At 48.3% G+C, this 21,766-nt stretch overlaps 1 protein-coding gene across 3 annotated transcripts in view; it reads left to right on the forward strand.

Annotated features, from left to right (window-relative positions):
• Positions 1-5,871: 5,871 nt before the first annotated feature.
• The window catches only part of Rbpms2 (RNA binding protein, mRNA processing factor 2), a 33,489-nt gene continuing 17,594 nt past the window's right edge, over positions 5,872-21,766 (forward strand). For 2 of the 3 annotated variants that reach the window (XM_021230372.2, XM_040739978.1), the window contains exon 1: positions 6,653-7,014. In XM_021230372.2, the coding sequence (XP_021086031.1) occupies positions 6,934-7,014 (81 nt within the window). In that variant the 5' untranslated portion in view covers positions 6,653-6,933. Of the gene's footprint in view, positions 5,897-6,652; positions 7,015-21,766 lie in introns of those variants that run through there. The other variant, XM_040739977.1, reaches the window with a different exon arrangement.

Genomic DNA, 21,766 nt, shown 5'->3' on the forward strand with positions numbered 1-21,766 from the left:
CTCAACTACTCCAGCACCACATCTGCCTGCACACCACCCTGCCCCACCCCAAGATAATGGACTGAAGCTCTAAACTGTAAGCAAGCCCCCTCAATTAAATGTTTCCTTTATAAGAGTTGCCATGGTCACGGTGTCTTTTCACAGTGGCAGAAACCCTAAGATACCAGTCAAGCGCAATGACCCCCATATCAATTCCTTTGGCCTTTCTTGCAAACTTGGGCTAGTAGGGCCAGCCTGACATACCTGGTGAACAATTCTGTCATTCGTCTGACTGAGAGGGTGGAGGGCAGGGGGTCAGGCAGGGAAGCAGGCCACAGAGGTATTTTCAGTGACCTTTGGTTCCCCTGGGAAGGACTCAACAGTCAGTAAAAGTTTAGCAAGTGCTGCTTAATGGGTGCCAGAACTTAAAACCCATTTCGAAAACAACAAAACCAGAGCTTCTGAACAAAACAAAACAAAAAAATCACTTAGACTTCCACATGGAAGGATCTTTGATTAATTTTATTCTTTTCCCAGAAGGAAAATTTCTTTCTTAGCTCAAATTCAAGCAAGATCCTTCTGCCTCAGCCTCCCGAGGAAAAAAATTTATCACCTTCATTGTTTTCCTAGTTACCCTTTAAGTTCATTGTGTGTTGCTGTAGCAAAACAGTCAAGATTAGATAATTTGCAAATAGAGGTTCATCTTGCTCATGGTTCTGGAGATTGGCAAGTCCAAGAATATGGCACCAATATCGCTCAGCAGCCTAAGGGTGCATCACCCACAAGAACTATTAACACAGCCGGCCGTTGGTGGCGCTCGCCTTTAATCCCAGCACTCGGGAGGCAGAGGCAGGCGGATCTCTGTGAGTTCGAGGCCAGCCTGGTCTACAAGAGCTAGTTCCAGGACAGCCTCCAAAGCCACAGAGAAACCCTGTCTTGAAAAACCAAAAACAAAAAAACAAAACCATTTGGAGATGTTATCTTATGTAACCCAGGCTGGTTCAAACCCACACTGGTACAGCAGAGGTTGACCTTGAGTTGCTAGAACAATAGGCCTGTGATATGACACCCAGTTTATGTAGTGCTGGGAACCACATTCAGGACTTTGGGCATGCGTGTTTTAGTTTCTAGGTTGGCCTCGAACTCACAGAGATCCCCCTGCCTCTGCCTCCTGAGTGCTGGGATTAAAGGCGTGCGCCACCAACGTCCAGAAACTAAGGCAATTTTTTAAAAGAAAACGCCTAACTGGGGCTTGCTTTCTAGTTTTAGAGCATTAGTCCACCACCATCATCATCATGGTGGGCAGGCAGGCATGATGTTGGAGCAGTGCCTGAGAGATGATCCTGATCTACAGGCAGCAAAGCGTCTCACACCTACTCCAACAAGGGCGAGTCTCCTAATCCTTCCTAAATAACCCAGCAGCTGGGAACCAAACATTCCAGTACATTAGCCTGTGGGGGCCACAAACCTTCAAACCACCACAGCATGCCTGGCAAGCACTCTACTGAACCACAAACCTGCCCCTGAACACTCCATTTTCTCTCATCCAACAAGTCACTCCTGAACTCTCCTGTCAGGACCTGGGGAGGGCACTCAGAAGTCACAGATGGGAGATAAAGATGAAAGACACATCTCTTTGTTCTGGTTGTCTCCTAATTTTCAGCCAAAGGTGTAGAGAGGCAGTAAAAACATCTTTCGTGGGGGGAGGGGGGAGGAGATGATTATGTCTTCCTAGAAGTCTGGGCCTGGAGTGGAGTTCCTAGTCCATCCCTTTCCTGACCTCATACTCAAGCCTCCCACTGCTTTGAACTCTGGCCCGTCAATGAATTATCAGGGTTAGGAGCTCATTCAGTATTCAGGAAACTAGAGTGACCCTCTAGACAGTCTGAAAGTTATCTCTCTCTAGTTTTGCTTGAGGAAAGCAAAGCCTTGGAGATTAAATGTCCTGCCTGAGGGCATACTGTGGTCAGGTCACCTGGAGGCAGACTCAGGTCTTCTGGTAAATCTACTCTGGGAGTAGCAGTATTTGTCTTTGATTTGAATTTGAGATCCAGGCTCACAAGGTGGCTCAGAATAAGGGAAGGAAAAGAAAGAAAGAAAGAAAGAAAAAGAATAAGTAAAGTCTTAGAGACTTTTTGACAAAATGATCCAGGTCTAACTTGAAATGCTGCTAGCTCTTACCTGACATTCCTGCAAATGAGCATTACTATTTCCATTTTATAGCTTATTTATTGATACTTGCCTAGTGGCTTGCTCAACATCCCACAGGCAGAGTCCCATGTTTGTATCCTTGATTGTCCTATAACTTGCTATGTAAGGCTGGGCTGGCCTTGAATTCACAAAGACCTGCCTGCCCCTGCCTCCTGGGATGGAAGTGTGCAGGGATGTTTATGTTTTAAAGGAGCAGTTAGTTCACCATGTTTTTTGAATATCTTTCACTTGGACCTGAGCTGGCTGATAAGGCCAGGTTGGCCAGTGAGCCTCAGGAATCCTGTCTCTGCCTCTCCCTTTTGGGATTACAAAGGTGCTTTTTGTGAGAGTGCTGGACAATGAAACTCAGGTCTTTTCCCTGACATGCAACGATATTTACTAAGGGCTAGGAGAGCTTCTCCAATTGTTGTGAGCCTCAGTTTTCTAATATGTAACTAGAGAGTGCAGGTACAATAGGGGGATTAGAGAAACAGTGTTTTAACTACAGGGAATAGCCTCTTGTCCTCTTCCCCCAGACCTATTTCACCTAAAAGGATGGAACTTAAACTCCATTAGCAACGACCAAAACAATAACTCAGAAACACCCATCCTTTGAACCTCAAGTTCATCTTCAACTTTGGTTCCTGCCCAGGATATCTTACCTGGAGAAGTTAAGTCAGAATTCCCGATCTGCTTTGGAGTGTCCAGATACATGAGGGTGGCATTTCTCAGGAATGAGGCTACCTTATTTTCTTCTTTTCTAGTAGCCAGTGTCTGGATTTTTTTTTTCCTACTCTTAAGAATGAAACATTGCTGTGGGGTGGTGGTGACAAATGCCTTTAATCCCAGCACTTTGGAGGCAGAGGCAGGGGGATTTCTATAAGGCTAGCCTAGTCTACAGAGTGAGTTTCAGGACAGCCTCCAAAGCCACAAAGAAACCCTGTCTCGAAAAACAAACAAACAAACAAACAAACAAACAAAAAACACCAAAAAAGAAAAAAGGAAACATTGTGGTTGGGAGTGGAGGCACACACCTTTAATCCAGCATTCAGAAGGAAAAGAGGTGGAACTCTGAGGGGGACAGCCTGGTCTGCATAACAGATCCTGCAGCAAAATAAATAAACAAATCAGTAAATAACAAGAAATACGCATAGAAAATCCGAGAAAGGGACATGGGCACCAGACAACCCTGAAGCATCCTCCAGAAGCAGCCCCAGGAATAGTCAACTAAGGTCTGTCGGAGATCTACTAATGGAAAACTACTGGTCAAGCTCTTGCGGGAGGCTACTCCTCCAGTAGGGTACTCCCCAGAATTAGAAACAGGCACTCCCAGGGTCAAAAGAGACTGTGAGCATTTGGAAAGGAGAGTGAGAACTGAGGAAGGCAAGCTGGAACGGGGAGACCTCACGGAATAGAAATGTGAGCAGCTCAGAGGTGACACTGGAAGAAAGATGATGGGCACTTAAGAGATTGCTAGAGGCTGAGCTACGTGCAAGCCACAGCTGGAGGAGACAGGTGAAAGTTCCCATCCTCCAAGCAGGAAGCCAGACTTAAACTCCCACAATTCCCTTTTCCAGTCAGATGAGGGTTGATCCAGTAGGCAGCATCAAAAATCCTCACAACGCCAGGCACTTGAGAGGTGGAGGCAGAGGCAGAGGCAGAGGGAGGTGGATCTCTGAGTTCGAGGTCAGCCTGGTCTACAGAGCTATTTCCAGGGCAGCCAGAGTTGTTACACAGAGAAACCCTGTCTCAAAACAAACATACAAACAAACAGATGGTAATGTTAAATAAAAGGTACCATATAATGAGGTTAAGCAATTATCTTTTTTCCCCAGTGCTAGAGACTGTACTTCAGAGTTTTGTACATGCCAGGCTGGTACTACACCCTCAGATCTGTTCTGTAAATATGAAGGGACAAGGCACCAGACAGTCAGTTCATCAGGCAAGGGTGTCTGCCACCAAGGCTATATAGACTGGCTTTTGATTCCTGGGACTCCCCTGGAGGAAGGAGAAAACAAATCTCTTCAGGTTGTCTTCCGACCTCCCCATAAATAGCATGACACGTGTGTGCCCCAACCTCACAAATAATTTCAAGGGAAGTGTTGGTAGTAATGGCTAGAAGTGATGAGTGCATGTAGCCCTAGATTTTGAGAGTCGGTGGCAGGAGGATTAAGAGTTCAAGCTACTCAACATAACAGACTCTTTCTGGAAAAAATGGTGGACACCAAAATTTGAGTTAAGAATTTGTTGTTACCAGAAAAGTGTAAAGTTGGGCGGGTGGCACTTGGGAGGCAGAGGCAGGTGGATCTCTGTGAGTTCGAGACCAGCCTGGTCTACAAGAGCTAGTTCCAGGACAGCCTCCAAAGCCACAGAGAAACCCTGTCTCAAACAACAACAAAAAGTGTAAAGTGTATGTTCAGAATAGAATGTAACTTTGGTTTTTAAAGTATTCATCGAGAAAGGACTATAAGGATATAATAATCTTGTGCATCAGATGGCAGGACTGTTCTCCATTTTCACATTTTAAATTATTTACCAAGTGGTGTATTAGCATTACCAACTTCCTAACATGAAAAATGCAGCGATGGAGACCCATAGAGGCCTCTTTCTTTGGGCGTCAACTTCCCCTTCTACAAAATGGAGCCCTTACCTACAAGATGCCCTTCTGTTGGAAAAATTCAAGTCAATCCTATTGCGGATACCTAAGGGAACTGACTAGGCCAGGCAGTGGTGGCTCACTCCTTTAATCCCAGCACTCAGGAGGCAGAGGCAGGAGAATCTCAGTGAATTCGAGGCCAGCCTGGTCTACAGAGTGAGTTCCAGGACTGAGGGAGAGGGAGGCAGAGAGAGGGAGAGGGAGGAAGGGAAGCTGGAAGTAGGAAAACTCTGGGAAAGTGTAGCCTCTATTTCGGATTGTCAGAGCCTTTATTCCTACAGAGAGCAGGACCTGAACCAAGCAAACGTAGGCTCGGATGTGGTGGGAATTGTGCCATCAGTAAGCACAGAGTACCCCTCCATCTCCGCCCAGGCCACAGTAGGGATTCAACATTATTTCCCAAATGGATGGCTATATCACTGGCAAAAACCTCAATTTACTTAGCTTTGAGAATACATATTTGGATGACAAGATTTATCAGGAAGGTCGGCCACGGCACAGCTCTCACGCATGATGGAGCTAACCATATTTGGCAGGTCTGCTCAGGGAAGTTCTCAGGGACTAAGCCACTGCCCAAGGTCAAGGTTCCTAACTGGTTCTGGGGTGCAAATCAAGGTTTTTTCACGTCCACCGCCTCTGAAAGTGACCTCACGCCCCGAATCCCGATACTAAGACCCAAGTTCCAAGAGTTAAGTTGGAGCAGCAAGCAGATCGCACCGGGGACGCCAGACCCCCGTCAGCTCCCCTCATCTCAAGGATGGTCGGGGAGGGGGGGCGCAGGAAAGGACCCCAGTGCTCCAGCGGCTCGGCAGAGCAGTCAGGGCCACTGCTCTTACTGTGCGACTTAAGGTAGGAGCGGGTTTTTACAATCAGTAGGAAGCAGACAGTCCTGGTCAGCATTTATATCGCAGGAGAAAAATCCGACCTAAGGCCGCGCCCCCCGCCACCACTGGGTGGGAGTCTAGGTGACCCCGCCCTAGGCGTCAGCCCGCTTTTCCCTCCCCCACCCTGGGGTTGGGAATTGGAGCGGAAAAAGAGCGAGGCGTGAGGAGTCTTAAAAGTGGGGTGGAGGTAACGAACGCAACCTTCTAGGTCATTCGAGGTACCCTTCCTCTAGCCGAAAACGAGTGGGCTCCCTACCACTCCTTTTTGAGTTGACGGGTGTGGGGAGGGGATGCGGGAAGAATTTGTATTCTAATTCCCACCCTCCAGGCTGGAAGCCTCGGGCCAGAGAGGGGAAGTGATTTCCTCAAGGTCACTCAGCATAAACACTCTGTGCCAGGCTCAAGATCAGGTGTTTGCCGCCCTCCCCCTTCCCCACCTCCCCCCCCCAAGAACCCGGCCCCCAGAGGCCGCGCGCGAAGAGACGCGCTGGGCCGAACCCCACAGGAATCTGGGGTGAACCGAGTGCTCAGGACAACCTACAACCCCAGGTCAGGGCTTGAAATCGGGAGCACGGTAGCCCCGGCTGGGGATGCAACGCGCCGGGCACCTCAAGCTCCACCCAAACCCGCGCGGCTCCTTTAAGAAAAGTTCTCTTAAAAGTTCATCAAAGTTTAAAAACTTGTCTTGGAGAGGGCAGTGGGGGGGGGTGTTTGAGGGCCGAGTGCGGGAGAGAAAGGGAGAGGGGGGTCGGCCAAGGGAGCGGAGAGGAAAAAACGCCCGAGCGGAGAAGCGCAGGGGCCGGAGCGTCGCGGCCGGGGCCGGGGCGAGCCCGCAGTGGGCTACGGGGATTGGCTGCGCGTTCCCCCGGAGACCGCGGGGCGGGGGAGGGGCGGGCCGGGCCCCAGCTGAGGCCGGTTCCGGCGCCCGCCCCCTCCCCCGGCGCCCGCCCCCCGCCGCCGCGGGCGCACTCGCGGGCCGCAGTGAAAAGCCGGAGGCGGCGGCTGCTCGGGCTTCGCTTGGGTTCCCGGTTCCTTCTCTCTTTCGGCCGCTTCCCGCACCCGCCAAACTTAATGTGACCTCCCCTCCCTTTCTCCTTAGCTTGACGCGGCGGCCGCCCGTCTTCTCACGAGCCCGCACTCCCCTCGGGGGCGCACCGGTCGCCGCGCCCCTGCCCACCTCGGGGCCGGGCGTCCCGCTCCCGTCTCTGCGCCCCCCGCCTCACCATGAGCAACGTGAAGCCGGACGTCGAGCACTGCACCGGCGCGGGCACCGGCACGGGCCCCAGCGGCCCGCTGGAGGAGGAGGTGGGTGTGCGGCCGCGGGGCTCGGCGCCCGTGAGGTGCACGCGGAGGTGGGCTCGGGAGAAGGGCGCGCGGGGCCCGAGGCGGCGCGAGGTCGTGCGGGCCACCGCTCCCGGCGCCTTCCCGCCGCTGCCCTTCGCCCCGGGGAGGAGCAGCCCGTGTCCAGCTGGCGGGGGCGTGCGGCCTGGACTGGCCCGGCGGGGCCGGCATTGTCTCCCCGCCCTCCCGTGCTCGAGGAGGGCGCGCGTCGGCCGCCATCCGTGTGTCCCCGTGGTGGGCTTACGGCGCCTCACGGCTCCTACACCCGCTGCCCTCGTTCCTCACGCCCGCTCCGGCTTGCGCGCGCGCTTCGGCTGAGGAGAACCTCATGGGTGGCCTTCCCCCTCGCCCCCCCCCCTTGCCTTGGCTTGAAGGAGCTGAGAGAGATTATCGAGGTGGGCTTGTTGGAAGCATGCTCACCCTCCAGCCTTTCCCCCCCTGACCCCTCCCCATGACCTTGGAGGCCGGACCAGCTGCCCTGCGCCTAGGTACTTGAGAGCTGTAGTCTTAGTGGCCGGGCGGGCTTTCCTCCCAGTCAGTCCCAGAACTTGGGCGTCTACAGAGATGAGCCGGCAGTTCAATTAATTATAGTCTGAAAAGAGAGAACTTGGAAACGCTAAGTTGTCCCTGTTCTCGTCCTTTGACCGAGTAGCCAAGCCAGTACCCCAAACTGTCCTGGGTGGGATCCTCCAAAGAGAGGCGACATCATCTTGTCCAGCCTCCCTGTGCTGAGAAGAAGGGGTTGTGAGACTGTCAAGGGACCACCAGCGCCTGTCGGTTTCCTGGGCTGCTGAGGACGACGCACTTGAAGGGGATGAAAACTTTAAAGGTAGCAGCGAATGGAATCTAGGCATGCAGGCAAGCAGAATTAATATGGAAGGGGACAGGCTCCTAGGGAGCTCCTTTGACGTGTGCTGTGTCACTCCAGGGCTGAGAGACCCTTCCTGCCCCGCCCTGGCCCGCTCTTGCCCAGGAAACCAAGGGTCAGTTATCCAGCCCTAGCGCCCTTCCCTTTGGTCTGGGGTAGAAACCGCAGAGGCCCTGATGTTTCTTGCTGGTTGTGCTATGGGCTGCTACCGAACGGCCCACTGCTAGGCAGGGCCAGCAGAGACCTGCCTCAGCGCACCAGTGACATGACATCTTTATAGTCGAGGTTTGATCCTGCTTTGGGGCAAGGAGGCAGAATTATGTGCAACGACTCACTTCACTCACGTCTCTCTGCTGGTAGCTCTGGAGTAGTGCCTGGTTTTGGTTTCTGTTGGCTTTGTCCTCTTTCGACCTTAATGTCTGTAGGCCCCTTTGCCTTGGGGTCCTTTACCCCATCCTGACCTACCTGAATTTTAGAACGTCCCCTGGGGGGAACGATGAATGTGTGTTATTTGCTGGTGTGTCTGTGGTCTCGGTTGTCTTCTCATCTCTTATGCTGAAACTGGGATTTGGGGGCAATGCCTCCTCAAGCTGTGCAAGGCTCCATCCCAAATCTAGCATCTCTTAGAAGATTGGCCCTCAGCAGGGACTTCACACTTTTATTGAAAGGCTGACCAGATCCTCAGACCCACTGGTCCGGGTGGGAATTAACCACATGGACACACCGAGGAGTTGGAAAAAGTATGTGGGCCTTGGCTGCTTTTGTGTTTTGTTTTGTTGTTTCTGAGACAGGGTTTCTCTGTGTAGACCCTGATGCCCTGGAACTCACTCTGTAGACCAGGCTAGCCTCAAACTCACAGAGATCCTCCTGCCTCAGTGTGTCCCAGTGCTGGGATTGTGCCACCACCACCGAAGAGCACCTTGGCTAATTTAAACATTTCCTTTCTGGGAGAGAGGGTAGGTATTAGAAGTAGAGTCACCACTCTTCTCCTATGGGCCTTGAGGTGTGCTGTATAGCCTTGGTGGTTCAGAGTAGTGAGTGGTACCAGCAGAGGGACATGGGCTTGAATTTAGTGTTGAACAGAGTTCTGGTGTTCAGCAGGTCTTCATTTTGGTAGCACATAGACTACAGAGTATGAAGAATACAGGGTAGATTAGCATGGCTCTGTTAAAGAAGAAATGAAATCTCATGAAGCGTTTCGCATTTTAAAATAAAATAGGACTGGTGAAATGGCTCACCGGATAAAGGTGTTTGCTACCAAGCCTGATGACCTCCCTGATGCTTGGAATGAAAAGAGAGAGAACGGGTTCCTGGAAGTTGCCCTCTAGTGTCTACATGTGCACCCTGGCAGCCATTCTCCACCACCACTTGAATACAAATTAAGATATAGTTGAAAGTTATTAAATAGAAAACTGAGGGCTGGTGATGTCCTGGTATCCAGGTCTGTTCTGGTCTCCCCTCAGCTGTATTCTGACCTGCAGCCCAGGAACTCTCAGCTCCCTCTCCTTTAGTTGCTTGGGGGAAAATAGATGGTCCCAGGCAGTCACTTTTACAATCCTTAAGAACCTGCATCCAGATAATACTGTTAACATTGGTGATTTACTGCTGTGGCTGAAACTGGCTCTTCCCAATCACCTATTGATTAGCTATAACAAGCCTAGAGAAGTAAAAACTACCGTCTGCTTTTAACACCTCACTTCCTAAGGGTAACATTCTCCTAGGAGAATGATGCGTTTTCTCAGTTCTAGGAGGGATCCCTTACTTTGAACTGCCTCTTAAGTCAGGTTTCCCTGCTTGCTTTCTGCTCTACCCAAGGGGCTTCATCCATATTGTGATCATCAGGTTCCTTCTCTGGGATACAGATGAAAGGTGGTAAGGGGTGTGTGTGAGAAGGACTTGACTGGCAGTGGTGACACCATAGTGACACCAGGAAGTTAGAGGTTAGCGCTCCCTGAGATGAGGGTGAGTAGAGGAGGAGGTTGTTAGTGAGTAGAAAGGGAAAGGATGACTCCTAAGACAGCCAGGAGAATCCTAGGTTCAAGACTAGCTTGGCTGTACAGTGAGGTTCTATTTCAGAAGCAAAACTGGGGAGCAGGGCTGTGTGGATTATGAGACCTCATGGTTTATTTGGTTAACTACCAGTAGTTTACTATGTGGACAAATAGCACACATTATGAAAAGCCTGAGACCATGCGAAGGAGGGAGGAAACGGCCATTTTCTTGCATTTGAAGAGCTGTGTTAAAAGCTTTGATACCCTTGGAAGGCTAAAGAGGACAGTGGGGAATTAATGGTAGAAGCTGAAGTTCCTGTTTGGTCTAAGGCTATTTTCTTCCTCCAGATGGGTCTTGATGGAGTACCAGATGATGTCACATAGACCCTGAAAATCCTGCTTAGATTCTCCTGGATAATCCTACTGGTTGTCCTGGATGGTTAAGTATCAGTGTCTCTGGAGAGCAGTGTGTGTGGTGTTTATGTATTGAGAGGGTCTTGCTACATTGCCCAGGCTGGTTTAGAATGCTAGACTGACCTGAAACCATGTAGCTTAGTCATCATGACCCCAAATTCTTGATCCTCCTGCCTCAACCTTCCTTTTTTTTCTTTTTTCTTTTGGTTTTTCGAGGCAAGGTTTCTCTGTGGCTTTGGAGGCTGTCCTGGAACTAGCTCTTGTAGACCAGGCTGGTCTGGAACTCACAGATTAAAGATGTGGGCCACCATTGCCCGGCCTGCCTCAGCCTTCTAAATACTGGGATTACAGATATATGCTACTACACTCAGTGCTACTTAAAACTACTTTATTGCAGTATGATTGGTACTTAAAAGCTACATTTATCCAAAATGTAATTTGATGAGTTTGGAGACCTGGCTATAGTTACTTTTTGTATTTTTTTTTTTTTTTAGGTGCTAAGCAAGTGGTTTGGCCCCTACAGTAATTTTGTTTTTAATAGCCCAGGCTGGCCTGGAACTTGGTCTGCCTCTGCTTTCCAGGTGTTGGGATTAACCTACAATTCTTTTTAATTAGGGAGCATCCTTAGGTCATTGAAGTGTGGTATTTGGATTCTAAAGAAGTTTGTTTTTGTTTGTAACAAAGGGTCTCACTACGTAACCCTGGATGACCTGAAACTAACTGCTTCTGCTTCCCCAGTGATGGGATTAAAGGCATGTGCCATCACTTCCAGTTTGTAAACAAGTTTTATGTTAATTTAATTGTAGATTATAGAATATCAGGAGTTAATGGTAGCCAAGGTATCTACAATTGAACCTGTGGTTGCTACCCTCATTTTCTCGTAGTAGCTGGGATAAGAGGATGTATCCTCAGAGGATGTCCGGAAACAGGGCCCTGGTACCTCTCAGAACTTAGAGTTTTATCTTTCTCTTTGAGGTGCAGGCAAGTAGGAGGTATTTAGTCTGCAGGGATGGACAGGCCCAGGTTAGTCTAAATCAGCAGTTCTCAAATGGTGTGTCACAGCCCCTTTGGGATTATATATCAGATATTTACATTATGATTCATAACAGCAAAATTACAGTCATGAAGTACCAATGGAAATAATTTTATAGTTGGGTCACCACAAAATGAGGAACTGAACAGTATTAAAGGGACACAGCATTAAGAAGGTTGAGAATGATTGGTCTAAATGAATGTAAAGGAATTCTAGGGTTCAGTGTGTGGTTTGGTCATCTTCCTCCCCCCCAATTTATTTTTTAGTTATGTATATAGTGTATGCCTATATGAGTCATTGCATGTGAGTACAGTGCCCATGTAAGCCTGGAGGGGGCATCAGATCCCTAAATTGGAATTACAGGTGGGTTCAGGGAATTGACCTTAGGTACCTTGCAAGCTTAGTAAGGACTGTTAACTGCTGAGCCATCTCTCCAGCCCCCATCTCCCTTTTTTTTTTCTCGGACATCAGAAACATTTGAAAGATGAATGTGATGGGCCATGTGTGTAATTCTAGCTCTTAGGTAGAGACAGGCCCGTTGGTGGTGGCGCATGCCTTCAATCCCAGCACTCCGGAGGCAGAGGCAGGTGGATCTCTGTGAGTTCAAGGCCAGCCTGGTCTACAGAGCAAGTTCCAGGACAGCCTCCAAAACAATACAAAGAAACCCTGTCTCAAAAAAACAAAACAAAAACAAAAAGAGAAAGGAAGGAAGGAAGGAAAAGAAGTAGAGACAGGAAGAGAGAGTCTCAAGTTCAAGGCCAGCCTGAGCTACATAAGGATTTCTAAAAGCAAGAGCCTGCCTGAATGCACACACCAAAACCAAACAAATAAAGCAAGATGTGGTGTTGAATGCTTCAAACATTGGGAAACAGCAGGAGGGATGGGAGTTCAAGGTCATTAGCTATATTGTAAGTTGGTGTCCTAGTCAGTGTTCTTTTGCTGTGTAGACACACCATGATCAAGGCAACTCATTTAAAAAAAATTGAAAGCATTTAGTGGGGGTAGACTTGTTTACAGTTTTGGAGGTTTAGTCCATTATCATAGCGGGGAGCATGGCAGCAGGCATGTTGCTGGAGAAATATTTGAGAGCTACATCCTGACCTGAAGGCACACTCATTCGTGTAAGCAAGCATGCGCACAGGTGTGCGCACGGTTTGGCATGGGCTTTTGAAACCTCAAAGCCAACCCCCTATGACACACTTCCTCCAACAAGGCCACATCCTTTCAAATAGTGCCACTCTCTGGTGACTAAGCATTCAAATCTACAAACCTGTGGGGACCAGTTTTACTCAAAGCACCACAGTTGGATTACTCTGGACTACTGAAGCCCCTTTCTCCCTACCAAAGACAGGCATGGAAGTCCACACCTTTAATCCCAGCACTTGGGAGGCAGGCAGATAACTTGTTTTATATATCGAGTTCCTGGCTAACCAAGGCTACACAGAGAAAGAAAACAAATCACAAAAACAGAACAAGCAGCTCCCTCCCCAACAACAAAAACACACATTTAAGAGACCCTGGGACATCTCAGCATTTGTTGACAAGCCTTTCAATATGAGAGAAGGAAGTCTTTTTCTTTTTTTCGAGACTGGGTTTCTCTGTAGCTTTGGAGCCTGTCCTGGAACTCGCTCTGTAGACCAGACTGGCCTTGAACTCCCAGAGATCTGCCTACCTCTGCTTCTCAAGTACTGGGATTAAAGACATGTGCCACCAACATCCGGCTTGAAGGAAGTCTATATTTCTAGGCGTTTACCTAGGCATGGCCCAGGCAAATGGACCCAGGAGGTGTCTATAAGATGTCAATGTCAAGTCTCCTCTCTCTTTAGGGGTTGTTGAGGCTTTGTCTGCTCTGCTCAGAGAGGCTAGATTGCTAAAAGTAAGCCTGTCTATAGTGTGTGCCCCTGGCATTGTACTGAGTATTCCTCCATCTTAAGTCCTACTTCCACAGTAGCACTGTGAAGTCCTTACATTATCACTTTTATAAAAGAGGAAACAAGGACAAGAGAGGTTTGCTTTACAGGGCTGTTAGGTGGTGAGTCTACAGTTAGTGCTTCACCACATATTGTACTTTTTCTGTTTTCCATTAGGTCTGGTGAAATGGAGTGGGGAGGAACAGAAAAGGGTCTGTAATCAGTTGTTGTTTTTCCTGATGATCAAACCCAGAGCTTTGTACTTGCTAATCAAATATTCTGTCTGAGCATCTATCCTTACAGCCCCCCCCCAAAAAAAAATAGAAAAGTTTTTTTGTTTTGAGAGGGGTTCTTTACCTTAGCTGTATTAGAACTTGCTGAGTAGACCAGTTGGCCTCAAACTCACAGAATCTGCTTGCCTCTGCCTCTGGAGTGCAGGGACTGAATTGTCACCTTGCCCTGCTGCAATCACAAATTTTGAGGGTTGTGCTCTGGGTCATGTCTGTGTCCCAGAAACAGAATAACCTAGTGGATGAATCCAGGCCGTGGGTTTTGGGTTGGTGGCAATCTAAGACCTACCTGGCAGAAGACTGAGGCATCAGCTCCAGCCAAAAGATTTTTTTATCATATGTGTTTAGAATTGCCATCGTCTGGGAATAATGAAAATGACTTGGTTATATTTTAAATTCTCTACAGGACTGTAACCCTTAATCGTGTATACATGAGGCTGACTGCTTTAATACCCCATTGCCACAGCCCACTGTGAGCATCTTAATGAAAAGAATGGTCTGGCTCTCAAGTGACTACTGCCATCCTGGAGATCATCTCTGGGATCTCCTTATGTCCTTCCCTATATGTAGGCAGCTTGGCTGGTTTACTACTTAAGAGAGTCAGCTTTTAAACTCCATTGAGTGTTTGAAAATGCTGGCCTCCACCACCTTCTCTGGGCTGCTGTTTCTCATTTCCCAAAGTAGGGCTGCAGCATGAAGATGCTGTCTTTTCTTTGTTTTAAGCCACTTATCCCATTGGGTCCTGGACAGATGGAAAGGGGAGGAGATGGCAGTCCCTGACTCAAAGCTATCCAGAACTGAGCTAAATTGCTGTGTGGTGGCATAGCCTGCCTGGCAGTTGCTTACTTCTGTTCTGCTATTGGTCATAGGCAGAAACCACACTGAGCTCCATGTCAGCTCTCCATGATCTGACTATGGCCACCTTTGCCATATGGATGCTTAGTCACCAGGGAGTGGAACTCTTTGATAGGATTAGAAGGATTAGGAGATGGCTTTATTGGAGGAAGTGTGTCACTAGGGGTGGGCTTTGAGGTTTTCAAAAGCCCACATCCGGCCCAGTGTTTCTCTCTATTGAGCTGTGGATCAGGCTGTAGCTCTCAGCTCCTTACTGCTCCAGTGTCTGTGCGTTGCCATGTTCCTACAGTGATGATAGTGGACTAAACCTCTGAAGCTGTAAGCAAGTTCCAATTAAATGTTTATTTTTATAGAGTTGCCTTGGTCATGCTGTCTCTTCATAGCAATAGGAGGGTGACTAAACCACTAGGCATACAGGCAAGTGGCAGGTCACACAGCTGCAAGCAGTGAGCAGAATCGGGCAGTAGGTGGACTTGTGAAACTTCCTTTAATGCCCAGGAAGCCTTGCCTCTGGGTGTGGCCTCTGGTATTGCCTGGAGCCACATGGAAATCAGGACCCTCACATCTGTCTCCAGCATCCTGCTGTAGCGCCAACTCTGCACAGTGTGGTACTTCGTGTCAGCTCTAGTTTTCTAAATGAGACATAGTTCAGTGCACATGACAGACTTTGACTGATTGTGTTCATAAAACATGAAGTCTTCTCTCCTGAGGCTAGGAATAGCTTAGAGGATGAGGTCTGAAACATTACTTGGTACTTTATACATGACCAGCTGTGCTGTCGCCCTAGCTCGATTGTCCCCATTCTCTGCCCTTCCCACTCCTATACATTGCCAATACTCTGGGGTATGTCTTACAGACTAGCGGAGAAGAGTCCCAAATTTTCCAGGCAATCTGGACTTTACCCTCAGCTCTAGGCTATAGGCCATATAATCTTGGAGCTGGTTTGTCTGTAAAACGGGGGCCAATACTTGCTTCCTTCACCTGCTATATCAAAAGGAGTGTCAGGCTTACAAGCCAGTGATTGGTTCATATGGTTGAGTATAACTGCAAAGTGTGGCTTAGAACACACCCTCACAGCCTGCCTCTGAGGATGTAATTGGGGTCTGAAGTTTTCAGGGCAGACACTGAGGCCTAGGACTTTCCACCAGGTCTGAATTAATGATAGTGATTGCAAGCTGTGGGATAAGCTGTCATTTGGGTAGGAACTGCCTGGAAAAGGTCTGGTTGGTGAGTTGGGGTGCCACTGAGCCACCCCAGGACTCTGTGGGAAGCAGAAGTGTGTCCTCAGAGCACTGTACTCCAGGGAGCCTGTGTCTCTGGGTTCACAGCCACTGCCTACTGCTGCATGCTCTTTCCCCGTGTCCTCTCTTAGTACCTTATAAGTCCTGGGTCTGCAGGCCATGTTGCTACATTCCATCCACCCCGAGTCAAGTGGCTCCACTGAGGGCCTTCTTTCCCTGGGAGGGGTGAGAGTAACCTACTGTGCCAAGCCCAAACTTAGGATCCAAGCAGAATCCTACTCCCTGGAGCACACCAAAGAAAAAAATATCTGGCCATTGAGATCAGGGTGTGGCCCAACAGTGACCCACCCTCCTCGTGGCTCTGAGCCCACCGTGGCCCCCACCTTGCTTTTGCCTTACTCTCTGTCCCTTTGTACACTGCCCCTTTGCTTTCTTGTGGGCAGGGGGAAGCACCGAGGTTCTCAGGAGGAGGGATAAAGGCAGTGCTTGCATCTTACCCTGAGTTTGCTTGTTTGTGTTTTGAGACAGAGTCTCTATGTAACCCTGGCTGTCCTGGAACCCACTCTGTAGACGAGGCTGGCCTCAACCTCATAGCAATCCACCTGTCTCTGCCTCCCAAGTGCTGTGATTAAGGGTGTGCACCACCATGCTCATCCAACCCTTACTCTGAGTCTTAGTCACAGTCACCTTGTCCTCTCCCTCCCTTTATAAAAGGAGCCGGCAAGTGGTTCTTTCTTTACTGCTGTCCTTACTGCTCTCTGTGCAGTGCAGAAACAGAGTCTGGTAGTGTGAGTTCAGTCTACATACCTGTTGTCCTAGGTGCCTTGAGTGGTTGAGAGGGGAGAATCATTTTGCTGGCTGAGTTCAGGACCTGTCTGGGACAAATGGTGCCAGGCCATCTAGCAAGGAAAAAAGAAAGGAAAACTTTGGACTTTTAGAATGTTGGGAACAGTTTATCGATGAGGTGGGGGTGGGGGGAGGTCTGCAGCTACTTGTCCTAGTTGGTAACGGTCCTTTCTTGCATTTCTGAGTCTGGTTGGCAGTTGCCTTCTGGAGGTGAAGCCCAAGTCCATTGTCTTGATTCTTCTTGGTGGAGTCTTTCCTGAGGTGATCACTTCATGTCCAGGTATTATGATGGCATCTGAGTTGTTGAGTGTTTTTTTATATCAGGGAAACTTGCTCTATTATGTAGCTTGCAGCCCCAGTGGTCTGAGGGGGGTTTGTCTGCACTTGCTCTAGCAATTCACCCCATCCTAGCACCCAATGCTGCTCTCATACAGAGGATGGAGGTGGCAGTTTGTCTGTTTTACCTCTTACTTGTTCGTTCGTTCGTTCGTTCATTCATTCATTCATTCATTCATTCATTCATTCATTCATTCATTCATTCATTCAGGGTTTGACTATGTAGCTCTGGCTGCCTTGAAACTTGCTATGTAGAACATGCTGGCCTGAAACTCAAAGAGATCAGCTTGCCTCTGCTTCTCTGCCTTCCCAGTGCTGGGGTCAAAGGTGTGTGCTTCCAGAGTGTTGGTATTATACTGTCTTAGAATTCCCTGGCTGGTCTCAAATTCTCATGACAATCCTCCTGCCTCAGCCTCCAGAAAGTTAATATTACAGGTATAAGCTACCATGGCTGGCTCCTTTTACCTCTTTAAAACCAGCTCTGCCTAGGACTAACTACAATATCAAACCATCCTCCCTCAGGGTTCTGCAAGGTATTGCCTCTCTCTTGTTTGATCAGAAGTTGAGAGCTGCTTGTGTCTGGGCGCCTCAGGCAGCTTCCCACTGGGGTCTAAGCAGACTGGCTAATAAGATCAAGGTCTGGAAATGGGCATGGATTCATGAGCCAAGCATGCGGGGGCCTTAAAGTTACTTTTCACATGTGCAGTGGCTGCTGGCAGCTTACTGGACCCCTGGATCCTGGTTTTCTCATCTAAAAATACAGTATCTTCCAGCGCAAATATTCTTTATTTAGGTTGCTGCTGAGGACTAAGAGTGGGGGAAGGATGTGGGAAGGGCTTACAAGAGTCTTGTTTTTCCCAGTTTGGATTTCCCTCCTCTCCCCTCCCCCTTCTAAGTAGTGTTTTCCATCCAGATGACACTGAGAGCCCTAGGCGGAGCTTGAGCATTGATGGAGTGGATGGTTTAGCAGCCTTTCCTTTCCGGTTTGACTTCTAACTTTCAGAGATGCTAAAAACTTTGGGGATAGCTCAGTGGGGGACCACTTGGCTGGCTTGCACAAAGCCTTGGATTCAGTCGCTAGTACTGCAGATAGAGTAAACCAAACAAAAACCAAGAAAAGATTTATAGAAATCTCCCTCCCTTAACATTTATTTTAGTTTTTGCTTGGGGGGGGCGCTTGGTCACAACATGAAGCAATCAGGACAACTTCTGGGAGTCACTTTGAGTGTGACAGGATTTGATTTCTCTTGTTTCTGTGTCACTACATATTTCAGGCTAGCTACCCCACAAGCTTCCGAGCATCTCTTTAAAGTTTGCTGTGGTAGTTTTGGGGTTAGTCATACACACCACTGGGTCCTGAGGATTGAATTTGGATTATGAGGCATGTGCCCCTAACATTTAACCGCTGAGCCATCTTCCAGACCCTCTTTTCTTTCTCCATTTGATTTCTTTCTGGTCTCTATGTAGTCCAGAGTGGCCTCAAACTCATAGACATCCTCTTGCCTCTGCCTCCCAAGTGCTCAGATTGCAGGTGTGGTGACACATGCATTCTAGTCTCTTTTATTTCTTAACTTTTTTTGTTTGTTTTTCAAGACAGGGCTTCTCTGTGTAACAGTCCTGACTGTCCTGGAACTCACTCTGTAGACCAGGCAGGGCTCACTGAGATCCGAGATCCGCCTGTCTCTGCTTCCCGAGTGCTGGGACTAAAAGGTGTGCGCCACCATGCCCAGTTTATTTCTTGACTTTTTTGAGTCAGTGTCTTAGTATGTGGTCCAGGCTGACTTGGTACACACAACCTTTTCTATTTAGCCTCTTGTATACCACCACATCCAGCTAAAGATGCAATCTTTTAAAAATCACTTTTAGCAGGTGTTATTTGTAATTCCAGCACTCAGGATATGGAGGACCAGGAATTCAAAGTAATCCTCATCTGCATAACAAGTTTGAGACCAGCCTGGGCTATATGAGAATTATGTAAAATTATGCATACCTACATGCACACAAACATACATACATATGGGGAGTTTACATAGTGTGTGTATGTAAATTTTATCTCTTGTAGTCTATTTTTATCGACAAAAGTCAAAATGTGTGTGCCTTCTACCTGAGAGCCAATCCTGGTGGCAAGAATTTATGCAGGGCAGGCTGCTGCCTAGTGGGTTGGTGGGGTTTTTTGAGTTGCAGGCTCGCCCTGGTGTTCTTCAGCAACATTTTTTAGAGAAGAAAGCTTAGTCCTTTACATAGTGACCCCTCGAGTCCTAGGTCCTGTCTTGGCTTCCCTAAAGCTGGGGGTTTGAAGAAGGCTGAGGTTGTCCTTCAGAGTTAAAGGGTAAGAGGATTTAATGGTCATGGGTGTCACATTGTTTTTGAAAGCAGTGTTTACTCTTTCCATCGATAATAAAATCTGGCATTTATGGAGCCCATTCTCTTAGCCACAGCAATTGAGCAGTGAGTGTTTAATGCTTGGTATGAAGGAGGTCTTTGTGGGGTGTAAAAACTTGTGTAGAAAAGAAGCTGAGCATACAGTTGGGGGGGCAAGAGGTCAGGAGTTCAAGGTCATCTCCAACTACATAGGGAGTCCATGAGACACCTATCTCAGAAAACCAAAAGAAAAATTGGGTTGGAGAAATAGGATCCCTCAGTGTCAGCTCTGTCTGTCCTTTTTACAGAAGAGGATACAGACCTAGTGAGCAGCTGGGTTCCTATCATATGTCTGAGTATAGTTCCTCTAATGAAGAAGACCTCCCTGTCTCCCCTTTTAGAGCCCTGTGTGAGCTCCTAAGAGGAGGGAGGGCTGCACAGCTGCTGTTTGATTTCTAATCTTCAGGCTGCCTCCAGTGTTTCTGGATGATAGAAAAAGCCCTGCCTTGCTTGGAAGTTAGTTTTGTGTTAGGCAGGTCCTGTCTCTCTGTCTCTGTCTCTGTCTGTCTCTCTCTCTCTCTCTCTCTCTCTCTCTCTCTCTCTCTCTCTCTCTCTCTCTCTCTCTCTCTCTCTCTCTCTCTCTCTCTCTCTCTCTCTCTCTGTGGTCACTATTTGTTACTGAAGGCTTGTTTAGTCTTTTTTTTTTTTATAGCTGGGCGGTGGTGGCTCACATCTTTAATCCCAGCACTTGGGGGCAGCACAGTGGATCTCTGCGAGTTCAAGGCCAGCCTGGTCTACCGAGCTAGTTCCTGGATAGCTAGGGCTACTTCACATAGAAACTCTGTCTCCGATTTATTATGTATAGTGTTCTGCCTGAAGGCCAGAAGATGGTACCAGATCTCATTACAGGTTGTTGTAAGACACCATGTGGTTACGGGGGATTGAACTGAGGACCTCTGGAAGAGCCGTCATTGTTTGGGCGGGAAGTTCTGGGGGGTGCTGGTCATTTCCCCTAGACAGGCCTGGACTGGGCTGGGACTTCCTCCAGCAAGACTGAATGTCCCTGTCCATAGTGTTGTGTATGGAAATAGTTGTTTCTCTGCATGCACCATCTAAGGGGTCTCCATCCATAACTCTATAGTCGTCCACCCCTCCACTAACTGCAGACTTGTATTTTAGCTATGCTGAGGATGTGACCATGGGTCTAGCTGTGTGTGCTTACTTGCCCTGAAGGTGCCATTCTATTTTTAGTTTTTACTTTATTATTTGTTTGTTTTTGAGACAGGGTTTCTCCGTGTAACCCTTGTCTAGAACTCATTCTGTAGACCAGCCTGGCCTTGAACTCACAGAAATCTGTTTGCCTCTGCCTTTCAAGTGTTGGGATTAAAAGCATGCTTCACCACTGCCTGAAGGTGCCATTTTAAAAGGAATGTAGTTGTTTACCTTTTGGAACCGAGACAGTCCCCTGGGTTGTGTTGCTGCTTCTCTAGAAGAGGTATGTGGGAAAGAGTCCCAAGAAAACAAGTGAGGTACCTTCTGTCCTCCTAGGGATAGTGTGAACCATCCCTAATGCTTTCTTCAAATAATTTGAAGGGGTGCATATGTGTGTGCATTCATTTGTTATAAGACTATTATAAGACAATGGACTAGCTAGGCCTTGAGTTCTTTGGTTGATCTTTTTTGTTGAAGTATCAAGTATCTGTTAGTACAGAATCCTGGTCTGCATCTGGCCTCTCCTGAGGTAACCTCTCCAGTTACCCCAAGGCTGGCACCAGAAGGTGCTACAGGAGGAATAGACCCCATGGCAGCCTGGGATGCAAGAGTGGTTGGCTAGGTTGCATGTACTGAAGTATACAAACTGCCATCAACAGCCCTGTTGTCACACTCATTTTCCCCTCATCTGTTAAACGATCGAGGTGATTTTGTTTGTTTTAAGACAGAGTTTCACTGTGTCGTCTTGGAACTCACCAGGCTGGCCTCAAACTCACAGAGATCCATCTGCTTCTGCCTCCCAAGCACTGAGATTAAAGGCGTGTGCCACCACCACCCAGGTGTGTTTTGGTTTTGTTTTATTTGAGGGAGTTGAATTAGTGACGTTGTTGGTGATTTAAACCTGGAGTAATTATTGCCTCCTCTGAAGGAGAGAGAATCTAATGTGACTTCCTGAGGCCCTCTACCCACATTGCGAGCTCTAGACTGACCTGGACCTGATCTAGCTTCACTAGACAGCTTTATAACCAGATGGCTCTTGGTGGCTGACAGGTAAGAGTTTGTGGAGGTAAATGATTTCATGCCCTTTGTTGAGACTTATATATGCGTTAGGTATAGAGAAAGGGTAGCTCTTGATCTTGGAGGTAGGTGGTATCTGTGTTGTGTGATTGAAACATTCAGAAGGGTGAAGCAGCTTTCCTAGGCCAAAGCCTGAAGTTGAAATGCAGATCTCTTCCAACCAGCTCCAGCCTGCTCTCTTTGCTTGTGCAGTGTCGTTTTTTTTGCTGGGCCACACCTGGTCTCTGGCAAATTTCTTTAGAAGACCTGAATATGGAAGTGGGGGGGTGTTGAGTGTCAGGG

This window comes from Mesocricetus auratus, unplaced genomic scaffold, assembly GCF_017639785.1.
Source record: "Mesocricetus auratus isolate SY011 unplaced genomic scaffold, BCM_Maur_2.0 Super-Scaffold_100691, whole genome shotgun sequence".
Lineage (NCBI taxonomy): Eukaryota > Metazoa > Chordata > Mammalia > Rodentia > Cricetidae > Mesocricetus > Mesocricetus auratus.